At 43.6% G+C, this 24,159-nt stretch overlaps 2 protein-coding genes across 3 annotated transcripts in view; one reads left to right on the top strand and one right to left on the bottom strand.

The window, feature by feature from the left end:
* Window positions 1-250: 250 nt before the first annotated feature.
* Window positions 251-8,424, top strand: CCNI2 (cyclin I family member 2). The gene is given in 6 exon segments (XM_088063745.1): window positions 251-256; window positions 3,332-3,403; window positions 4,512-4,652; window positions 5,678-5,908; window positions 6,739-6,839; window positions 8,260-8,424. Coding segments are annotated over 6 exon segments (663 nt in total). The 3' UTR covers window positions 8,372-8,424.
* A 3,714-nt stretch (window positions 8,425-12,138) lies between these two features.
* Window positions 12,139-24,159, bottom strand: part of SEPTIN8 (septin 8) — a 38,102-nt gene continuing 26,081 nt past the window's right edge. The window contains exons 6-10 of one of the 2 annotated variants that reach the window (XM_088063445.1): window positions 22,762-22,858; window positions 22,261-22,429; window positions 21,877-22,009; window positions 19,435-19,625; window positions 12,139-13,202 (exon numbers count right to left, since the gene is read on the bottom strand). In XM_088063445.1, the coding sequence (XP_087919571.1) occupies window positions 13,148-13,202; window positions 19,435-19,625; window positions 21,877-22,009; window positions 22,261-22,429; window positions 22,762-22,858 (645 nt within the window). In that variant the 3' untranslated portion in view covers window positions 12,139-13,147. Of the gene's footprint in view, window positions 13,203-14,788; window positions 17,606-19,434; window positions 19,626-21,876; window positions 22,010-22,260; window positions 22,430-22,761; window positions 22,859-24,159 lie in introns of those variants that run through there. The other variant, XM_014253221.2, reaches the window with a different exon arrangement.

A 24,159-nucleotide genomic window follows, 5' to 3' on the forward strand; every position in this document is an offset into this window, starting at 1 on the left:
AGGAAAGGCACAAAAAGAGGAAATCGTACTTAGTACGAAGGAGCTGGAATGTTGTTTTATAATTTTGTTTGTTTGTTTTTGTCAGTAGCTCCCATCAGGAAACTGTCTCAAACAGCTGCCATGAACTGTCCTGGACATATAGAGAGCTCACAACTTGCCTTTTTTTTTTTTTTTTTTTTTTTTTTAAATGGAAAATGCCTTAGCCAGAGAGGCCAGGATTTGAAAAGTGCCAGTATTCCAAAATCTCACCATGAAGGTATCCTCCCCTCTTTGGAATTCCCTAAAGGACCCAGCAAAGATGCAGTGCTGGCCATGCCATCTGATTCACCTGAATGCAAAAGTCATCCCTCATGGACTAGGCTTAAGGAAAGGAGGGGGAGGAGAGTATGTATTTGTTGTATTTGTTTTACATTTTGTTAAGACCTTGTATAAAACAGGGGGTTTGCAGTTTCTTGTGGCTCAGTCAGAAAAATAAAGTAGTTTTGGGAAATGTGAAATAGTTTGGGATAATGTGGTAGAGCAGATAAGATCAGCCAATCAATGGTAAAACCATAAATTTGGCATATTAATTGTGTTCAGCACTATCTGTGAATTCCATCTGTTAAGGTGAGAGAAGAGGGAATTCAGTGAGGCCTAACAGAAACCCAGCCCCATTCCAAACTACCTTAGGAAGCTACAAGACTTCATGGCCTCTGTGTACAATACAAACAGTTTTGCTTGGCTGGTTCTGTAAGTGCATCAGAACCATGGAAGAATGCACAAGTGCCTTATCAGCCTTGTCTCTTTCTTGCAATAGTCTAGAAATGCTAGTTTTTTCCAAGTATTTTTACTACCAAATTAAGCAAAATAGTGAAAGATAATGTGATGAGTAAACAAGCTGGTGTTTAGCCTTGTCTGCTCTGCATAGCTGCTTGGCCTTTTTACTTCCCCTACTCCTAATGTTCAGGTGAGTTCCATGGCTCCTGGGTGCTATTCTCATGACAGCCACGGTTCTCCCTTTCATCTGAATGCAGCTTCAAATAAGATATAAGAAAGAAAAAACTCAGTACATTTTGCCATGTACCTTTGGGGAGTCACAGACCTGGCTCTGGTCCCAACATGCAGCAAATCCAAGGGCTATTAAAACTCTTGCAGAGTAAATCAAAACCTATTCCTGCCTAGTTTCTCTGTTGAGGCTGGCTGAGTGGAACACGTGCTACATCGAAGCTTTAGCTTTCCCAGGGTGGGAATAACGAGCACACTCAGGACCTTGTTTGTAAGAGATTAGTTTGGGGGGCCTGGCTGTTCCCCACTTAGTTCTCCAGTACAACGGAGTACCAAGCCTGTGTTAGCATAGCCAGAGCAAGATGGGTGGGGCAACAGGAGTGAGCGCTTTAAACTGCTCCAAAACGTGCCCTTGCCCTCCCTCTGTGGACACAGCCGACAACTTCCTTAATTTCAAGCCTCCAGCCATCTTAAATGCTAATTAGAGCACATAAAAAGATTTGAGTCTTCCTTTGGAAATATGTTGACAAAATCATCAAAGCACTAACTGTACTTATCTTTTAATTTTTACTTCCCCTCAAGGCACAGAAATCTCTCTGCGTCAGGTTACAAAAAAGCAGTTGTCTGGATTGCAGAAATCAGCTCCCAGTTCCAGTTTTACCCAAAAACATTTGCTTTAGCCACCAGCATCTTCAACAGGCTGTTGGTATCAGTAAAGATCTGTCAGCTTTTCCCTGGCTAGATTACTGACTGGGAATGTAAATATAAGGAACATGTAATCAATTTATACACAAAGCAGGGATGATGTTTGGCAGCAGATTTAGGGAGCAGTCAGGGTCATTGCTGGGGGAGGCCATTAAGCAAATATATATATATATATATATATATATGTATATGTGTGTATATATATATATATATATGTATATACACACACAGACACACACATATATGAACTTGAGTGTTTGATGAGGTTCCACTGACCTCATTAGAATTGTTTGTGTAAACTTAGTCCAACTGCTGTGGTAAGTACAAAGAACTCATCTGGTTTTCTCTGCTAAACAAATTATTCACATTATCATTTTTAATATTCTGGTTTTTAGACTACTATTTTTAATTAAATTATGGGGCTGACCTTTTCTGCCACTGAAGCTACACCAAAGGTGGGAGTAGAGCTGAGCCTTGCAGCTCCCAGTTCTATTTCGGTTGATACTGGCATATAGAATCACAGAATCATTAAGGTTGGAAAAGGCCTCTCAGATCATCAAGTCCAACATTTGACTGATCACCACCCCTACAATGAAACCACAGTACTAAGTGCCACATCTAGTTGTTTCTTGAACACCCCCAGGGATGGTGACTCACCCACCTCCCTGAGCAGCCTGTTCCAATGTTTAATAACCCCCTTCTGTGAAGAAATTCTTCCTGAAGGCTAACCTGAACCAATATCTGAAAATGAGGAGCAACATTGCAATATATATACTGTGGCATTGCATAGTCTAAAAATTGTGAGAGACATGAATAAAAATGGCACCTATATGAGGATTTATTCTGCTTCACTTTGAATTTCCTTGTTTTATTTCCAGCTTCAGTAGTGTTCTGGGGGTGACTTTATGATGTTTGTACCCCCAGTCACCTGGTTTATGTTACATATTAAGTTCTGCACCGTTAGGACTGGCTCTGAGAGCGAAGGGGGAGAAGAAGAAGCCGCAGTTTGTGTTGAGGAAAAACATCACTCCCACGCATCTCACTCCTGGACTGTGGTGTCTGCAGCACAGACAGCTGGACAGAGCTTCTCTTTGGTTTTAGTTAGTTTTAGCTGAGGCAGAGGAGTTCCCTGGACCTTTTTTTTTCTTTTTTCCTTGGATCTGTTCAAAGCTGCTCTGGACTGAACACCCAGCCAAACCCCGGGAGCTCACGCCTGTGGCCCACCGGGGCCTGGGCCTGGGCACCTTCCAGCGCCAGGGGGACTGATGAGAACCTGAGCAGGCCGAGCTACACCACATGAAAAAGACTTTTCTTCCCGGATTTGCCATTTCATCAAACAGTGAGAGGTTTTATTGTTTAATGTTATTAAATTTCTGTTAAATAAACAGTTTTTTCCACTTCTTTCCAAGGAAATCTCTTTTCCCGAAACAGCTGGGGGGAGGAGTTGCTTGGATTTGCTTTCTGGGGCGACCCCATTTGGAGGTTCTCTCCCAAATTTGCCCTAAACCAGGACAGGTAGCTAAACTAATTCAGAAGCAACTGTAACTTAAATGAAGGTTTGAAACTTGTGTATGTATCATAGATTGACAATTATTTCCCCCAAGACTCTTCTTTACTCAGTGTTTTCTTCTTCTCCCTTCAGGCCCAGTTAAAATATCTGCAGTGCATTGCCATTTCCTGCCTTGTCCTTGCAGCAAAAAACAATGAAGATGAGGTCTGCATGTTTCATTTTAAATACACTAAAAAAGTTGCTCATGTTTCCAGGTCTTTCAACAACTTGGATATATGAAAAAGTGTTAATTTATTTACCCTAAGTAGACCTAAAGAGGTGAGAGTAGCATTTTCAGTCCTGTTTCATGTTGCTCTGAAGAATTGTGACCTTTAGGCATGAAGGACTTGTTTTTTTTTATGTCATGGATGTGTTTCTGTCCTGCCTCCAAACCTCCCTCCTCTTTTCAGAATGCATGGCTCACAGTAGAGCTGAGTCTGAGGAGACAGTCAAGATGCACATTGGAGGGCTGTAATTCCCATGCTGTAGCTCCTGGAGGACACAGCAGCTGTGACAGAGCAGAGATTCTTCAGAGGAAGCTTCAAATAGGTAAGTTTGCTTGGAGCCAAAACTGGTTTTTGAACTTAGTGAGGAACTGACTCAGGTTTGTACCTCAAAATGAGAAAGTAAAGTCAGCAGCCAGTGAGAAATTACACAGGGTATCTCTCACAGCAAAAATGCAGTGACAGACTTCTGCAGGCATTTGCAAGCATTAGCTAAAAGCATTTCAGATTGCATTCCTCCTCTTTTCTTCCTTCTGCTTTGCAAAAGAAGAAAACCAGGAGCTGGAATCAGACATACACATCTCTTCAAACAGACACTGTGGTAGTGAAATGTTCTTCACAGCCTTTCTTAGGTGGTGTTACACTGAGGTTATTGTTCTTTGCCTCGCATCTACAAAGGAGAAGCTGTGTCAATTACCACAGGAAACAAGACAACCACAGCAGGCCTTGTAAGACAGGCTGACAGGAAGACTCCTTTGAGCAAAACTAGTGGTAGCAAGGAAGGTGCATCACTGATGCCACACTGGGGAGGCTCACAGCATCATTCTTGCTGTGGGCTGGGTTTGCAGCAGCTGCCCTGGGGTGAGCAGGGACTACTCTTCATTCAGGATGGGAGGTACCTAGGAATGAGATCTCCTGGATGAACGTTCTGCTTAATGTAAACTTGTTTAAACTTGTCAGATCCCTTCACAATAGAGAGAAGCGCACACAGCACTGTATAGGATGTTTGCTTCTTTATTTTTTTTTCATTTTTAAAAATTTTTTTACAGGTAATACCATCAGTGCAGATGCTAGAGATGCAGAGCAGATGTAAACACTCTCCAGCTGACATGTTAAGAATGGAAAGAGTTACACTGGATAAGCTTCAGTGGGATCTTTACACAGCAACACCAATGGATTTCTTAAACATTGTAAGCACTATGTTTTGAAATGTTTTTTTCATTAAAGAAACAACTCTTTATCAAATAAGACTAAAAAACACAGATGCACACACACACCCACACCCACACATCCTTCCCATGATGCTTGGCAAACTACCTATTCCTACGTCTATTCAAGCCTTTTAAAGAATAATACAGTAATTATATTTTAAATTTTTTAAAAAAATCTTCTACTATTTAAAACCTTCTATTTTGCTCAAAAAATTTACTCTCATCTTTAAAGGACAACTGAATGGACATAAAAAGATTCTCATAATGCACAACTATATGCCTTCTTTATTTTTTTTTAAATACAAGCTGCAAAAATATTTCTAACTATTTCCCTTCTATTAATACTGTACATAGAAAGCTGTCAGAGTTTTGCTACATTTCACACACAGATTTTTCCTTAAACCCTTTTCCTTTTCATCCCACTAATTATTCATTTATGCAATGAGACTACCCTGATATGGCACTTAGTTCACATTGCAGTAACTAAACATTTAATAGAAACAATTAAACTTCGTCTTCAAGAAACGATCATGTGCTAGTAAGGCAAAATTCATGTGATACAAACACATCCTGGATCCCTCTTTTAAGGTTATGTGCAAATATTAAGCCATTCTAGGCTGATGATTGTGAAAACTGCCTTTCATAGGTGCTTGTTTCCTTGGTGAATTCCGAGTGCAGTATTACTGGTTTTACTGGATTTGGAGCTGCTCTGAATTGAATCACCTGGACAGCAATCTGGATAATGTAGAAATCTCAGAAATTGTTAGGAAACACAGACCTCATACATTCATTATCAGCTCAAAAAAACAGTTCAATGATTGGCAAGTACAAACACAAAAAAAAAAGGTGGGGGAAGCCTTGAAATTTCCTGATATGAGATGAAATTCATCTGTACCTCTGGGTGATGACATGAAAACATACATATAAACTTCACTGACCTCTGCTTTTCTTTTCATATATATATGTGTGTGTATATATATATGTACACTTTATCTTCTCTGCAGTTCCATGCCATGGTGATGTCCAGCTGGCCCCATCTCCCACCCAGACTGCCTTAGAGGAATCCTTCCCTCCACGTTGCACTCTTGACCAAGCAGCTGCAGCACTGTATGGCCTGCCACCAACTCGTGCAGTTTAAGGGCTCCACGTTGGTTTTGGTGATCATCACTTTGGAACTGGAGAGGCAGACTCCTGGTTGGTTTCCTGTTATTACTGATCTGCTAAAAAAAGCACAGGTAGGAAGCAAAATGGCCTTTGGTCACAAATCCTGAAGGCAGGACATGATAAATTAATAAAGCCATGTGTATTTACAGCCAGTATTGCACTTCAGCAGCTCCTGAGACCTGTGTCTTTGTCCTGCCTTTGCTGCTGACCTTGCTGGTGCTAACAAAAGGGAACAAAGTGCAGTTCTGGGGTGGGACTGGGGAGAGGGACATTCCTGTGGCAGGGAAGGGAGGGTTCTAAATTCTTGGCCAAAGACAGCACCCTGCATCCTGAGCCAGGAGACATTCTCTCATGATGGGAGAGTCTGAGAGCACCTACAGATCTGCCCAGTTTCCTCAGCCTCACACTGAACACTGAGAAAACTTTAAAGTACAGTCACATTGCTCTAAGAATATAAACAGTTTGACTTCTAATGATTCCAGACAAGCTCTGTTTTTTCTTTCTTTTTTTTTAAGCTTTTCCCCAGTTTTATAAAACACATGCCTTTTAAGAGAGCACACTTAGAAGGCTAAAGACCCAGGCTGTTAGCTTGCCATCCACCAATTTTAAGGTCTTGAAATTGTCTGAATAACCTGGCCTCCTGCTGTCTGTTGTTTCCTGCCAAGAGGAAGCACTTGCCCATGTTCTGTGTAGTAGGAGGAGTAGTAGTAGTTACAGGAGTAGTTATCAGGAGCTGTTTTCAATCAGGATCAACAGCATATTGCTGCTATCTATCTACTGAGGCATGCAGCCTGTCCCTGCACCCCAACCCCCAATTCCAAACTAACAGGAGCAGTGGCCAGACAAGGGAGTAATTTATTTGCAAAAGAAGAAGAACTTAAATCTGCATCTTTCTTTACAGGTGAACAGCACCAAATTCATCCACTGCAAAGAGCTTGTGGATCAAGAGTTAATGTGCTTGCAGCCACCCAATACTGTTTTTATTTTCTCTCCCATAGCCAAGCTGTGCAGGGCCATCCCAAGACAAGGCTACCCTGCCATCACCCTTCTGAAAGGAAGAGTTCCCATCAGGGGAGGTAGAGGGTTGCTGTAAGCCAGCCTATTTCAGCACCTTTCACACCAAATAAAGCCCAAATTCCTGATCAAACCATTGAGACTCAAGAGTACTGTGATTCAGACACCTGCACAGTGAGGGTGGGGAAGTGAGTGCTGGGAGGATGAACACAGGAGGCTCATGCCCACAACAGAGCTGCCTGTCCTCCCTTACAGCCAACCATAAAGGACTAGTGGAGAATAATTGCCTTGGAAGCAGTACCTGCAGAACCAGCAGGTCCCAGCAAACACAACAGCCAAAACAACAGGGCAAGTGTCACTGTGCTTCTCAGAGGATAAGACAGCTGTTATCAGTCTTATTTTTTATGTCCTTACTAAGCAGTATGTGCTACCCCTCAGTTTTAAGATTATGTAAAGACAGAAAACTGGGGAGAGGAGGGACTCAGTCACAGTCCTTCAACCCAGGGATCCAGTTGGCAAGTAGCTACAAACGTCGTGGAGAACCAAATGCTTGAATTTATTTTTAAAATAGCCATGATGAAGTTTGACAGATTGAGCCTTGCATCCAACTCACACCATTGTTCTCTCATTAGAGTCAATCTGGCTCAGCCCATGGGAGCCTGAACAGGAGCTGCTGTTGAGGAATGAACAGCCCCCACTGCTGCCTCTGCAGGAGATCTCAGAAGGAACCAAGGTTTTGATTTAGCAGTGAGAAACTTGAATCAAACCTCCAGTTTCCCTTAAGGCCTTACCTTGTAATCCAGGGGTCTGGGATCTGTGCTTTGTCCTGGTTAAACCATTACAGACTCAATCACAGTTCCTATTAAATGTGGGAAATCACTTCTTGTCTACAATCACCATTGTCTTGGACTCTCACCAACCAGTGCTGGTCAGGGTTTTTAAAATTTATTCTGTCTTACCAGACTAGCCAATATAAAATGCCTTTAATAATTCCTCTCCACCACTATAACCACATTTCTTAAAAATTGCTTAATCTTCACAGCAAAGTGGTTTCACAAAGGTCAGATTAAACCACTCTTGCACTTTTAAAAACCAGCTTTACACATTAAAATTAGTGCAGGTTTTGTTTTAAACAAAAAGGCATTTTTAGGTGATTGCTACCCTAGCTTGAGGGTATTATCCAGCCTGTATGGGATGGGTAACAGCACCACACCTGCCATCCTGTCACAGAACAGGAGCGGGTTTCATATGGACAGGCACAGGCTAAATACTGAGCAGGTGTCTCATGTAATGACATGGGATAAAAAACTTGGAGACAGAGTTGGGACAGGAGGAAGGAGACCCGCATGCTGTGGAATAGCAGAGCTCATCAGTGCAAGAAGAAAGTTTCTGGCCTTCTCCCCTTCCTCATTGTCTTATCTTGTAGGAGAGGAATTCCTGAATGTGAACCATGCAGGACTGATGTGCTGAGCAGCTGTTCACACTTTTTCAAGTGTTACATTTGCCCGAGTGAGCTCTGAGAACACAGTGAGTTCTGTGCAGGGAGAAAGTCATGCTGCTCTTTAAACCACAAAGGAAGTGCCCAAGTGTTCCAGTAACATCCAGTAATGGAGACTTAGTACAAATAACCTGTGTGAACAGACATGACTTGAACCAGCAATGAAAGCCACAGAATTCCCATGAGCCAGGTCAAAGCTACCTGAAGCTGTGGATGTTGTGCTGAGGGAGGGCTCTGCCTGGAATGCTGCAGGAGCAGGACTCAGGAGCCTGGTTTAGACCACATGAGGTTTGTGAGGCCCCCACATACTCAGAGGTCAGGCGTGCTTGGGACATGGTATTTATTTATGCTACCACAGGGAAGGTTTTCATTTAATGGTAGGACTCTTCCCTCCTTCTGAGCAGTACCTTCCTTTTTTCTCACAGGCTGTGAGTTGACTGCCTGGCTTTTGAATGGAAGCACGTTTTCCACTAAATAAAACATAAGCTTGGTCTGCCTGTTCTCTGTGGCCCTGGAATAGCCCAGCTGAAAGGTGATGCCCACACCAATCCCTGCAGAAAACTGGGCTGTGTGATGGACTCTGCTTCCCTCCCATCCCTTTGCCCTATCTCAAGCATTGTCACGAGCTGCATTTACCTGTGGAAATGCCAGCAGCAGAGTTCTACATACAGTAATTAACATGCTGTAACTTTACACCACAACAATTGTAACCTCATTTTTCCCCCCACAGCTTTGAGCCTATGTATGTAGTTATTGCCTATAGCTGGATGACATGTTGAAACCCATGAACAAACTTGCTTTTCAAAATCTCTGCATATCTCTAAAATCAACATTCAAAAGTATGCATTAACAGGGGTTAATTCTAAAAGATAAAGGCAGTGCTGGAAGGCCCTTCAGGGCTCCATGTTCCCGGTCAGGGTGCAAGATGCCACACTGGGATGGGAACAGTTCACCTGGAGCCTGCCTGCACTCCCAGGAAACACAGCTGCTTCTCTCTGGCAGCACAGCTCCCTCCCACACATCTCTTCCAGCATTGTAGTTACCATGAAGGAACAAATACTTCTGTCTTGGCTTTAACAGGTTAAAAATGTCACTTACCTTTAGCATTCCTGCTATCACCCAGGATGGAGCTTCCTACCCCAAAGAATGAGCTGCCAGGTACAGGAAGGAGCTGTGTTTGCACAGGACCATTCTTGTTACAAAAGGAACTTTTTGGATAGTGAGAATAACACAAATTTTCTTTTTTTCCTCACAGAACAGGGCTGGAAGCTTTATCACCTTTCCCCTCCCTGCCTGGATAAGTAATGAGTGACGAGATGAACACTCCCCACGCACAGCAGTGACAGGAACAATTATTTTTCCCAGTGAGTTTTAGAGGGGATGACATCTCACCTGTGTGCCTGCCTGTTTGGACTGTGTATACAACACGAGTTTATTCCAACTGCAGCACTGTTGCATTGTGTTAAGATACATGGTATATTTCTGGGGCTCTCCCCAGATCTATAGCGTCTTAGTTCCTTCCCCCCCTAGTTCCTCCCTTGTAGTTTTTTCCTATTGCTTGTAACCTGTTCTCACTAACCCCTTCTCCCTCGGTTCAAAAGCCAACACAGGACATGATTCTTCCTCTTTTCCTGCCCTGGACATCTTCTGATTAAAGCTGGGACTCTGTCCCACCAGAAAAGAGCCTCGTTTTATCCCTAGTCCTTGCTGTATAGAAACTCCTTTCTCTGGACCGTGGCTGGTGGACTGAAGTCTCAGGGGGCAGGAGGATTTTAAAAATAGCACAGCTCAACTCACCACTTCAGATCCCATTCACTACACACCAGTTACTGGTGAAAATGTGCCAGATTCAGTGAGTGGTGGCACAGGTTTTACGTGGTTATGGCTAGCTCTGTGAGGATTGTTTTGGGGAATATTCACTCCCAGGAAAACTACAGATAATGCTTATAGAGTATTTTAAAAGAGCTCTGACCTGTTAAGGTCCCTTCCCTTGGGCGATCTCAGCCCAGGTGAGGCATACCTCTCAAAGCCAGACTTCTCTTGTTGTTGCCTCAATTCAGGCCAGATTTCCAGATGCCTGAAGCTACCACCACCTTGTAAACAAAGCTGCAATTACACCTGAAATCCCTCATGGTAAACATCCACAGAACTGTTTTCTGTGGCTGGTTTAAACCCCCTGTAGAAACAGAAAGCATTTAATATCCTCCCATCCACCACAATGTCCCCCATTCATAATCCCCAGCTAAAAGAACCATGTCAGCTCATGCAGTTGCCCAGGAACCATTACAGATGAGGAGGAAGCTGCCCCATTCCAAGCCAGCACTCACTGGGGTGTTTCTGACAATAAACCCGACTCAGTGTCACCAGTTGTGGAGGGTATGTGATGACCTAGGAGAAGAGTTCATTTACACAGTTGCACAAATAAACAAACAAAGTTAAAGAAATGACTGAGAGACAAGAAAACTGCAAAGGGAAGAGTAATGCAATAGTTATACCTCATTTGTGGGGTTGCATCTATACAGTTGTTGGGTTTTTTTCTCCCGCTAATTGACTTTAGTGTGTTAAATTTGAGCAGTACTTACAGTTCAATTCTTTAGGAAGGCAGAAAAGTGCAGTGAGATGGAGAGATGCATGAACTTCTGCCAGGTCTCAGAGCCCCCACCCATTCCTCCTCAGCAAGATGTGCAACTGGAACTCCCCTGGTGACCTAACTATGGTCATGACAAACAGAACTTAATCAAATCTTCAGAGCAATTTGGAAAAAGAACAAAAAGCTTCTATTCCAAATTTACCTATCCTGCTGGGAATCTAACTTGACAAAAACTCCAAGCCGGATGAAAGCTTTGCTAAAGGAATTAGAGTGGCTGGCCTCGAAAGAGAACACAAACAAGTTTAAAACAGTCATCAAAGCAGCAGCGAAGGCTGTATCATAGCTCAGCCTGATGGTCACACACAGTTTCAGCTTTCCTGCATTCTGTGCAGAGCACCACAGACATCAAGACAGACAGAACTCTCCTAAGCAGACTTCCAGCTCTGAATTCATGGCCCCCAAGATACATCTGTGCCAGACCCTGGTGCTTCCCACCTGGTCCCACTTCCCCTGACACAAGTGGTGCCTCATCCCTGCCCACTCTGGCAGCAGGGACAGGCAGGGATGAAGAACATGGGGTGAACATGTTTGTCCTGGGGTTTCATCCCTAATGCTGCAAGTGGCAGGAGTCTCCACAGCTTCTCCATGTGTCCAGTTTAGTCCTTTTCAGGCCACATACCTGATGCAGCTGCAATCTATTTCTCAGTTCTCATTTAGGCTAAGGGCATCCAGAGGGCTTAGAGACTGTCACTTCTCAGACACCCTAGGGACAGGCACTCAGTGCCTGGGGCAGTCAGTACCTCTACACCAGCCTCTCTATCTCTTGGGGGGTTACAGGGACACAATGTCTTCTGTGGGAGGCTCAGAGGGCTCCTGTCACATACTCTCTGTATTCTCAGCCTTTGTCCCACTGCAGTCACACCACCCAGCGCGGGGTAGCTGCACAGGGTGAGACTTCTTTCAAACCTCCTGCCAAAAACTGGCTTTTGGCCACTTTTACCCTGCCAGCCTCAGGGCAGTAGGCAAGAAGGGAGGGAGACTGGGGACAGCAGCTGCCAAGGCACAGGGATGTGCAGGGGACATCACAGTTTAACCACAGGGCAACGGGATTAATAAGGAGAAACTGAGGGATCACAGAGGGTTGTGAATTTGGACAGAGGACATTGTTTCTGGTGTACAAACCATGGTTTTAACAAATGTTTGTTAAACAAGTCAGTTTTGTTTTTATTAAACCCAGCTTTGGTACAGGTAATTCCTGAGATTCATTTACAACGTTGTTTAAAACAAAGATAAACTTTTAAAACAAAGATAAGCAGAGGCCTCTCCCTGTTCCTGTGTGAAGTTACTGGGGCACAGACATCACACTTTGTTTTCCCCCTTTCCTTTTTTTAAAAAAGGTATTTGTGTAAGAGGAAATCAGTCTGTTACAAACACCAGGAACACTGAGTCTCCAGCTTTAAACCATTTCCCCTCCATTAATAAGTAACAGTTGTGCTTTAAAATGGTTCCCTTCTCACCCATCACATCCCAGCAGGACAAGCAGAGCCTGGACTGGCCAGGCTGGACCTGGCCCTGAAGCAGCAGGTGGGAGGTGGGCAGGGAGCTCTGGGGAAGCAGTTACGGTGTGAGACATCATGGGCAGCCCTCAAATAAACTAAAGAGATGAAGGTTGGGGCATTTTGGTTATAAAACTTGTAAGTATACAAAAGCAAGCTGCACGCAAGACTTATTGTTATGAAAGGTGAGAATCTAGCTGAAAGATTAGGGATATCAAACTAGGGATGCTAGGTTAGGGACATCAGGTTCCTCAGCTACACTCCAAAACCAGACTGAGGAGAGGACCTGCAGGACTCTGTTACCACAGCAGCTCGAGCAGCAAAGCTGAAAGCTCCTCACATTACCCCAGCTTTGTCCCTCATGTCTCTGGAGTCAGTCAGTGTTAACTCCCTTGGGGTAAGAGCCCCAAAATAAGCATTCTGGATTTAGTGCCAGCCATGCAGCAGCCTGAATTAGTAGTTTACCTTTTGGCAAGTATCTTGGATTTCAACTTTACCAAGAAACCTGATTAAGCAAACTTTTCCCCATCAAAAGACACGGTGAATTTTAGTCCTTGCTACATTTTCTCTTCTGTGCGATATATTGCAAGCTTAAAGGTGTAAGCACCGATTAATTTCTTCTGCATGAGATGTTTTTGCCTTAATAAATCTTCTAATTAACATATCTTCCTGTTGTTATGGAGTATGCACTGGTAAGACTAAAAAAGCTATAGAAAGAACAAAAGAGAATCAGTGTTTAAGTTTCAGTTATTTACATTAAGTAAAGACAGCATGAAAGGTCAAAGCACCGATCTATTGTACAAACATTTGAGTTTAACCCATTGCAACTTGGAGAAGCTCTCACAGATGCCAACATCTTGTTTGGAACTGGTAATCAGAGGATTGATTTAAAATTTTAATGGGAAAAGACTGCTGATGGAATATGAGAAATCCCAGGTGATGGACACCTGCAAGAGCAGCTGCCAACCAGCACACACAGCTGGAGCAGTGGCTTTGCACAGTCCTTGCTTCATTCCATCCCTCACAGCTGCACAGTTCTCCCAATGGAACAGCCAAGGACAAAGTTGGGTTCATCAAGATGTCTCCTGAAGGGAAGTACCACCATGTCCCACGGCCTCAGCCACCAGGCTTGAACTCTGGAATTGCAAAGCATGGGCAGCACCCACCTCACTGCTGAGCTTCTTTAACAAACCTATGCATTTCTCCTTCTCCTCAAAGCATCTCTAGGAGCTCTGCACAAATATTAATGAATTCTCTTAACACTGCTCCTCTGGAAAGACACTTGCCAACGCACATCATCTGAATCACCAGGTGGCCTGTCTTTAAAGGACCAGCTACTCCACCACATTTGGTTCCTGAATGCATGTGTTCCTCTCTGGTCTCCCAGATTTGGCTTGAAAATGTAGTGGGATGGCAAAGGATGTAAACATTTAATACCAACCACTTGGTATCAACTGGTAATTGCCTGCTAAAGTTTTTGCCTAAAAAGTTTCCAGCTGCATGTTTCTAAAAAGCTCTGAGAGGCAGCCAGGATCACCAGCCTGGTTTTATTCTTCAAGCTGGGGCTGCAGAAAAACCCCCCACCAGAAGCACTGCTACAGCAAACACTGTGCATCAGCCAAACTCCACATTGGCTGTGTCTGAAGTGCAGCACTGATTTCAGTCCAATACCAAATAAACCCCAGAAGGACCCAAAGTGGAGTGAATATAACTTGGCACATAGCAATGGCCCAGAGAACAAACACTGAGAACAAACTTTGGGTAAAGCTTCAGCAACTCTCTGAAAGCAGAGCACCAAACTAAAGCTGTGCTCTTTTGCTGGCCTTGACCTAAGTGTATAATGTCCTCTTCCAGACAATGGGTGCAGCACCAGGAACCCTCTCCACCTCTGCTCCCTTTTCACCCTACCCTTAAATCACCTCTTTGGGCACCATAAAATCAGCAAAGCTGCAGGTACATCCCCCTGCTCAGTCACCAGATCTCACAAAGGGGATGTACCAACAAGCTTCAAAGCTCCTTCTGCCCAAACACAGATGGCTTTTGGATTAATATCTAAGAATTTCTCCCCAGATTACATAGGAAGTACATTTCAGCATACTCTCTGATTGGCTGGTTGTTAATTAATTAGCTAATTATATTCGTGAATGTTCCCAATAGTCATAAGATAGCCTGTGACTGGTAAGATGGCAATCACGACACACTATTTTTGTGACAGATAATACAGAAAACAAGATTGCACAGAAAATGCATCACTAAATAAATGACACCACAAAAATTCAAAATACATGTGAGATTTAATAAAAGAAAAAAAGTACAAAGTGAGTGGAAAGAAAGTAAAAAAAAACCAAAACAAAACAAACCACAAACCCCAACACGCTGGGATTGACAAAGCAAAGGGATGTTCTCCCCAGAGGGCTGGTCCCCAAGGTGCCTCCACAGCTCCAAACCACCCCCATCTACACCCCTGGGGCAGCCACCTCAGCCAGACCCCCCACCAGAGACCCACAAAACACAATTTAATTTAGAAAGCAGACAACATACAGGACGGTAAATGTTTAAATGATAAAAAAAAAATGGATAGTTTTTCCCATTAATACCAATTTTTTATAGATAAATGTATTAAACAGCTGAAAGATGTGTAACTGGATGGTTTTAATCATTTCTGAAGGGTATTTCTTTCACTTTTTCTACCCTACAAGATTTTAAGTCTTCGGACTGGGTGAGATTAGCATCACAACGTATTTGTAATTTGTTAAATAAAAATAAGATACAGAACTACCCTACCACAATACTTAAATCTTGTCTCAGCCAAAAGAAAAAAAGAAGTAGTCAGGAAAAAAATATGACTGAGTCCCCTTGGGAAGATTGTGATGTTGAACAAGCAACTACAAGGACAAGGGATGTCCCTCACAACATAAAGTCAAAGTAATATAATAATCATCATAATCGTGAAAATATTGTTACATACATTCTGAATGTCTTCTTCAGAAAATGCTGTAAATTTCTCCACAATGCCCATGGATTTGAAGATTTTTACTCTTCGTTATAAAAATATTTCTTAACTACCTGTTATTCTAGGAAAAAAATAATTGATCTCTGATGAGCCAGGGCAGAGAGAAATCATTTGCATAGATCTTGCTGGCTGCAGCATGAGATCAGGAGAGAACTATTGATTGAGAACACACTGGTGAGGCAGCTGGGTGCACACCAGTACCACCAGTTACTGTTTTATCCCAGCACTGGCCTTGGGAAGCAAAACAATGAACCAAAGAGCATTGCTTGCTCAGGCAATTAGTACACCACAGTTTCTCTCATTAGCAAAAGATTAATAAAAAATAATTTGCTAAATGATTGGTCTGTAGTCAGAGGTGAGGTGGAATTGTATTCTTGCATATAACAGAAGGTTGGGTTCCTTGAACGTGTTTAAGAAAACCACAATAACCCCCCTAACATTTGATAGTTACTCTTTAAAATACATCTAACCTGGAGGCACAGCCTTAAAAATCATATGTCCAGCTTTCAGCAGACTCCCAACAAGTGCAGAAATTTTATTCTTTCAACAAAAGTCTGTTCTAAAAGGTACCAGTGCGATCTTTGCAAGGTTCTTTTGTACAAGCAGTCAAGCTACACTGTCAGTATATCCACATAAAAGGCCAATGTCCATTGGAAAACAGTGTAACACCTGAGCATGTATTTAGAAATGAGAAAAAAAAGCGCTGCTTTAATGGAATATGAGAGTTAAAGAACCTCAGAATTCTCAGCAAAATGCTGCCCTGCAATAGCCCTGTGACAGCTCAGACCCAGACCTTGCATCTCCTTCTGCACAGCACATCAGGAATTTGCTGACAGCTTAAAGACAAGTCTTTAACAAAAACATATCGGAAAAAATCCTGTAACATTATTAACTAAACAAAAACGTACACACTCACAACTAACACTTAGCCAGCCAGTGTTTTTATAAACTATAAAGACACTATGTGAGGGTTAATATAAAATATTTCTTTTCATTTAGCCTAGGATCTGATGGATGGATGGAATTGGGTCCAACCATTTTCCCATGACAACATAGCTAGTAACTCTCTGTTCAGTTATTGCCCTGCCAATTCACAAAATGGTTTGAGTGGAAAAAATTAGCAGTGATCTTAATTATTCCTCTAAGCTCAGTTGCCCAGGAAAACAAGGCTGTTATTTCTAGGCATAAGGAGTTGTCAAAAGAAGCACCTTCTAAGAGGAAAAGAGCCTGTCAGTATAAATAAGTGCACAGCTCAAGAGCAGGGGAATTCTCCTTATTAGGCACATATTAGGCACACATTAAAGTAAAGATGTTGGCTTAAATAGTTCACAACAGTAAATACCTTGGTAAGTGACAACTGAAATGTTACACAAATCCTGTAGTTCTACTTTATACAACAAACTCTTATGAAAAACCTCTCTATAAATGTTCTACTTTAGCAGTAAAGAAAATTCAAAACATTGTCCCATTAACTTTATTAACCTCTCTCTCTCCTTATATATATATATTATAAATGATGTAGATAGTATTTAGAGTAATTCAGGAATTAATACAGGATTACTGGAATGAGGGTTACTCTGACTAAGATTCCTACAGAAAGCCTAAATGTTGTGTTTTTCTATCCATTCTAAAAACTTGAGAATTTTGTTAGAAAAACAAACATTTCAGCATTCTTCAGACCACTCCTCTCACTGTGCATGTACAGGGTAGGTCAATGAGCCTCCAGCAGTCACCTTGGCCAATTAAAAAAAAAAAAATAGAAAACAATTATTTAGCTGGTGAGTAAGATGACTTCAGTTTTGGTCACTTCATACATGGCTGCTTAATCACTGGGTTTAAACATCTTACTTGAGGGATTAGTTGGCTTTGTTTAACAAAATGTACATGTAAGGTTACTTCCTGCAAACCTCCTGATAATTCTGAAAAGAAAACACCAGGTCGGAACACTGCAACCACCGAAGATGCTCATTTTCTCTTTCACTTTGGTCCACTCACACACAATGTTATGAGAAGGGTCACTCAGGGTGGGAAACTCAAGCAACTTAACACATGAAAGCACCAAGTCCACTCCTGGCCTGAAAGTCTCTGTGTGATTAACTGAAAGAAACAAAACATAAAAAAGCATGAATTAAAGTTATGAAAATCAAACAAAAGTGAAGTGTAGTGAAGTATGTTAAAACAAAAAAAGGAGGAGGAGGAAAAACATTGCTAGGGCAGCTGAAGGCTTCAGGTGAGAGCAGCCTGGGACAACCTGCTCAGCACCACAAACACTTCTCTTTCCCCCAACTTCTGCAATTCTTCCATCACAGTTTTTTACTTACTAAAGCTACTAAGTACACTGCTTTGAACCAGGAGATGATAAAGTGTTCCACTAGCTCTCCTAAAAATTTTACTTGAGCAGAAATCCCAAACCCCCTATTTTGAGCTAGTTCATAGGTTTGTAAAGAGAGAAAAGAAAAAGCAACAAAAAAACCTCCAATCCAAAACTGTTGTGGTGATGGTGCACCCTCTCTAGCTGTGCTCCAGAGCTAGAGCCCCCCTGCCCCAGCACCACGTGGGGTCCCCCAGTGTGCAGAGCACAGGCTGTGGGTGCCCCTCAGACCTTTGCACACCACCAAGCTGCCTCCCAGTCCTGCTCCTGATCATGACTTGTTTCTATTGCTACCCAGAAGAGGAACAGTCCAGACTCATATCTGCAGGTGGGCTAAACCCAGCAAAGTACAGGAAAACCTCCCAGAAGGAGCAGAGGGGAAGCTGCAGCATTTCTTGGATCATGTTCACAGTCCATCCCTGCTGCTGGCATCACCTGCACAAGTTACCATTGTGCACACCTTCCCCAAAGCAGTCCTGGGTCCAAGAAAACCCTAGGATTCAGCTCCTAATTCAGATTAAACCCTATTTTCAGCAAAGTATTTTACAAACCATTTAGACACTATGTGTGAGGTAGGCCATGCCCAGAGCATGTCAACCAATCTGCAGAAGAGAGCACCAAGACATTTACATTCCAATGAAATACTCAAATAATCTACCCCGTTATCTTCCACAGGAAGAAACAAATTGCTAGGATCTCAGTACACAGAATGAGCTCCTCTGGTGCTGCAGTTCACAGCAGGGAAACAACAGACCTCAAGTTCTCATCAGCAGTGAGAAGCTGAATGCTGTGCTGTCAAGCACAAAATTGGGCGTTGCTATTCTTCATGGTCTTTTTTTCTTGCCATCATTAAGAGGCTCAGAAAGCCTTACCACCAGCCTGCTCTGGGTTCAATAGAATGCAGTTCTGACTCTTGAGCTCCTTCATGCCAGGGGAAGTAACAAAATATGCTGCAATAGCAGAATTACCAGTTTCCATGACAGTGTTCCTTATTTTGTTCCCCAGACAGTGTTCCTTAGAGACTGGCTTGATTGGAAGCAGGATAACCCCCGCAACATCTTTTCTTTTTAAACGTGTTTGTCCCATTCCTGGTCTATCATTACACAATCAGGTGGCTGGATCAGCAATATTTACATACCCTTGCTCCTGCTAGCTTCAGCAATGTTAATTAATGTGCAGCAAGCTAAGGTAAGAACTCTGCCTTTAGGGGAAAAGAATTTTCTTGTAATCAGAACTGTGCCTTGGAGCCCCATTTCACAGCCTGCACTGGCTGTCAAAGAGGCAAGAGTGAACCCCATGGGACCATCAGCCTTCAGAGAATGGCCCCAAATTGCAAATCCCTCCCCCCTGCAGCTACCCAGGCTTCTCTGGGCAGTGCTTGGGCACAGAAGGAGCTCCACCTCTCTGCTAAGCAAAGAACCAGAAGGATGGGAGTTAGGATTCCAAAATCCCCTTTTCTGTATGATGATTAAACAACTGACCAAATACTAAAGCATCTGAGCAGACTCCCAGCTTTCCAGTGGCAGAGGAGGAAGACTTCAGTTCAGACACTTACTTTTTCTTGTCTTTGTCCTTCTTCAGTGGCTGCTGTGACGTAGCCTGCAAGGATTGGGACTGCAAGGTTTCCACTGCGACTTTCCGCCTGTTGAAGGCATTCATCTCTTCCTCCAGCTCCCTCCTTTTCTCCTCCACCTTCCTTTTCTCTTCCTGATGTATCCTTTTTAAGTGCTCAAACTTCTCATGCAGCTGGTAGGAGACAGACTCAGCATTGCATTCAGCTCATTTTGGCTGTGCTAACCCTGCCCCAGGAGCCCTCTCACACCCCCACACAAATCCCCACCACAGGGACCAATCTGATGGTAGAATACAGCACCCAAAAGTGCCCACCAAAAGCAGGGAAGACACAATAAATTTAGCTCTGCCTGACACCACACAGCAAACCAGAGGCAGCGTGAGCCATGGAGATGAGCACAGGGGATTTTGGCTCAGCCTGCATCCCAGCACAGGGGCTGGGGACACTACAGGAGTTTTTTGGACTAGTAGGAACTATTAGGAACTTTTGTTCCTCGCTAGTTCTGAGGATGGTCCATTTAATTCCTCCCCAGTCACAGCTACTTCCTGAGGCCTTACACTGGGGACTCTGCCAGACTCACTTTGGGGATCCCAGCCCAGCTGCCCCCTTTACTCTGCTGTCCAGTGAACCACAAGTGGGAAGTCTCTATGACAAGGATGCTCACCTAACCTTCCTGCCACTGGCTTTCACTCCCCAGACAGCAGCCATATTTCCATGTGGCACAGTGTGCTGGTTTCACATTGACTGACATTTGGGGAAGAAGTAAAAAACCACCCATGGAAGTGATTTCTCTGAGAGAATCTGCTGGGAGCTTCCTCTGTGCCTAGAAAAATCCAATAGCTGGCTAGTTCTGAGAGCTGACAACTTATTGAGCCATTCAGAAGTAAGGTCTGCCTCTGTGAGATCCACATTTTAGAAACAGCAAGCCTGGGAAATCTCTCTTTTCTTCTGGCCTCAAAAGGTAGCAGAGCTCTGGTGGGGCTGGCACGGCTCCCCTGTGGCCTGGGGAGGGGCTGGGCTGGACCCCAGTGGCTGGGGACAGGAAGATGGGGGGCCCCGGCCCCAGGCTGGTCCCGGCCACAGCTGCTGACATCTTGCCCACACTAAACCTCCCTTGCCCTTGGCCCGTGCAGAGCCAGGGTCTGCTGGGCCCTGGCCAAGCCCCCCACCTCCCTCTCAGTGGGCTGCTGGGCCAAGGCAGGGGCCCAGCACGGCCAGAAATCCAACACCATGACTGTTTGGCCACTGCCCACGACCATCTCCAGGCCAGGGTGAGATATTAAACCTTTCACTACACAGATGAGACCTGCAGACCTTAATCCTCTCTCCAGGGAGAGAAAAAGAGTGATGACACACAGAAAACCAACATGAAGACACCATGGTCAGTAAAGAAAGAGTCAAGCTTCAGATGGAAGGAAAATGAGGAGATGCCCCAATGGTGCTGAAAGTTCTTTTGGTAGGGCCATGGAGATGGACAATGGTATACCGAAATATCTCCTTTAATTCATGAGAGAGTACTGGGGGATGAAGTGTTCAAACTAGATGTGAGCAGAGGCATCCATTGATGAAGCCAAGCAGATGTTGAAGTAGCTGTGATCCCATGAGAAGTTTGAACAAAGAGAGAGAGATGAGAGTGATGAAGACCCTTTGCCCCAGGAGAAAAGAAAACCTCTATTCCCAGAGATGAAGATGATCACAGGGACACATGAAGAAAACCTTTGCCTGTGAACAACTCATCCTTAAAATAATACACGACTCATCCTTAAAATAATAGCCCACAGACACACCTCTAGGAGGGCTGTGAAAATGGGAGGAATTTCATGATTGCAGATCTTTTCCTGGGCAGCTGCTATTTGTGGAAATGAAAAGCCAAGAGAGAACTGTTTCCTGTGGAGAAGTCTCCATAGCATGGCAAGAGAAAAATCCTCTCCCTACAAGAACTGATGAAAGACTATTGCACAGTTGGTAGCCGATTTAACATCCCAAGTTTTAGCTCTACATTGTCAGTTGGTAAAGAAGTTAGGCAGGGGGAAGAAAAGTGTTCTGAAGGTTTTATTCTGATTCTTCTTATTCTTTTAGTTCTATTAATAAAGTTTCTTTACACCTTTTAAGTTTTGAGCCTGTTTTGCCCTTCTCCTAATCCATATCTCACAGCAAGAAATGAGTAAGTGCACCAGTGATTTTGGCCAGCGCTGAAATCCACATTATTTGGTGCACTGGCCAGGAAAAAAAAAAATTAGCAAATCTAAACCTCTAAACACGGGACAAGGAAGAGTAATTTCTGAGGCACCTAAACCAGTGATGTGTTTGTGCTTTGGCTGGTGAGGTTTGCTGGAATGTGCTTTCCAGGATTCATGCATTGCTCAGACACAGATTCCCTGCTGGCTGTAGTTTGGGTTCCTTGCAAATTTTTGGCACACCCACCTCTCTCTCCTTCTCCTTCAGCTCTGCCTCTGTCTCCTTGACTTTGTTAACAAACATTTGTCTCATTTCTTCCTCTTTCCTCTGGAGCTCACCCAAGAACTCTTTCCTTTTGGTCTCGTACGTTTCTTGGAGGCTGGGAAAGAAAGCAAATGAAATCCAGACTCTCTGAACACTGATGACTTAGGGATGAGGAAATGCATGCCTGTCTGTGTTGTTTAGAAAAAAAGGCAGGAAAGGAACATCCAAATCAGCTGCAAAGTTTAAACCCAGTGCTGGTACTTTCCAGCCCGGCACTGTGGATTTCATCTACAAACCTCCCACTTTTTGAGGCAGTCAGTGCAAAACTCTCACTCTAAATTGATGTTGGATGTGAAGGCCACTCACCTGAAGGGCTGGTTGTCTGGATCTGTGTCCTTGAAACCCATCTCCTCCAGTTTGCACCTCCGGTAGAGCTCGTAGTGGCGGGTGTGGGTCTGCTCCCGCAGATCCTCCATGTTGACCCGAATCAGCATTTCCCGCAGCTTCACAAAGTCACAGTGACTTTCATTCTCCACTGACAGAAGTGAAGGGACAAGTCAGCAAACTACAGTGTGGTGGGGGAACACAAGGGCACATATGGTTGACTCCAGATACTCGCATCCTGAGGAGCCTGCTGCTCTGCTCAGGGCACAACACAACCCCTGGATGTGGATGCAGGGTTTTCTGTTGACCTTTCTACCTGTTGGTAGGAATGGCAATTCAAAGGAAAGACTAGCCAATCCATAAAAGGTGCAAGGGACATGCCTGCACTGCTTATCACAGGGAACCTTCATGCAGAGCTGGGGGGGTGTCAAGGTTTGCCTGAGCACACACAGGGACATTTGGGGTGGGCTTGCAGCCCCTCACCTTGCACCACTCCCCACGGGTACTGCCGAGCTCGCACCAGCTTGTTCCCAACTTTCACCTCCTCTGTGCTGCCGACCACAGCGAAGGGCAGATGAGCCTGAAACAGAGCCAAGGGCAGGGACTCAGTGCATGGGGTAACCCCTCAGAGATCAGCCTGACCCTTAGCTCCTCCTCACCCAGGCACAGGAGCTGCTTCCACGAGTTTTCTTTGAACCTACCAATTTCTGATACTTGGAGCAATCTCTACTACAAACTGGGATATTACTACAGAGAGTGGTGTCTGGCCACATCACAGCTTACCAGCAATGCTGCCTGAGCTGCACCAGCTGGAGAACATTGTAGGAACACCATGGTCATTACTGCTCTGCTCTATCCCTCTATCTGTCAGGCTGCACGCACCAGGAGCAGGGCACTCCCCGCCTTGCCAAAAGCACAGGTAGGGACATCCACAAAAAGGCCTTGGCACAGCAGTGAGTGTGTAAGCACTGCAAGGGACATGTGCAGGATACAACGTGTACTCACTGCTCTCCAAGTCTGCAAAGCATCAGGCATAGGGAGGAAACAGGACACGCTCCTTGGGATTGCAAGGAAGGAGCCACGGAGTGGGTGCTTCAGTAGAGTGAGGCTAACAAATTCCTTCATTTTTAAAAAGAAATGGATCCAGAAGCGTGGAACTCGTAGAGAAGTGGCCAAATATATTTTCATTTGAGGAAGGAAGGGAAAAATAAAAAAGCCAAGCAAGCATGACTCCCGTTTCTCTCCCCAATACACACAGCTTGCAATTATTTAAGTAAGAGCAAATCCTCCAAAAATTTCATTATTTCAGCAAAAAAGAACTATTACAGTGAAAACATGTATCTAGTCCACCCAGAAACCAACTGGTGACTGAATTAAAAAAAAGAAAAGGTGGGGGAAGGGCAAAAAAAGGACAAAGGATTTAATCATAAAGTTATGCAGGAAAACATTAATTTTTATTAAAAAGCTACTTCTGATTTATAAAATTAACATGGAAACATTTCAGTTGTTTCTACTGCCATAGCTGCACTCTAATTTGGAAGACAGGAAGCTTGAAAGTGTTTTTTCATATGCTTCAGTCAGGTCTGAATTAAATCTCTGAATTTCAAAAGAGAGAAAATAGAGATTAAAAATTTTTCTTCTTTACTTTAAACTGAGTTTTCTATGGTCAGCCTCCTTAAGTCACAAGACTAATGTAAATCTTAACTGTCACATTTTATTCAAAGTTTCTTCTTCCTCAATTGCAAAGTAGCCTAAGAACAGAAGACAGAATTAATTCTGAGGAAAGCATTTTTCAAAAATTCATAAAACAAATTCTAGAGCTAAGTTTTTCCAGAGAGCCTCCAGATTAAACATGAGCCACATTTTAATTAATTCTGTATG

This window comes from Pseudopodoces humilis, chromosome 17 (genome assembly GCF_049639895.1).
Source record: "Pseudopodoces humilis isolate 2021_Gansu_Grassland_sample_001 chromosome 17, ASM4963989v1, whole genome shotgun sequence".
In the NCBI taxonomy this organism is placed as follows: Eukaryota; Metazoa; Chordata; class Aves; order Passeriformes; family Paridae; genus Pseudopodoces; species Pseudopodoces humilis.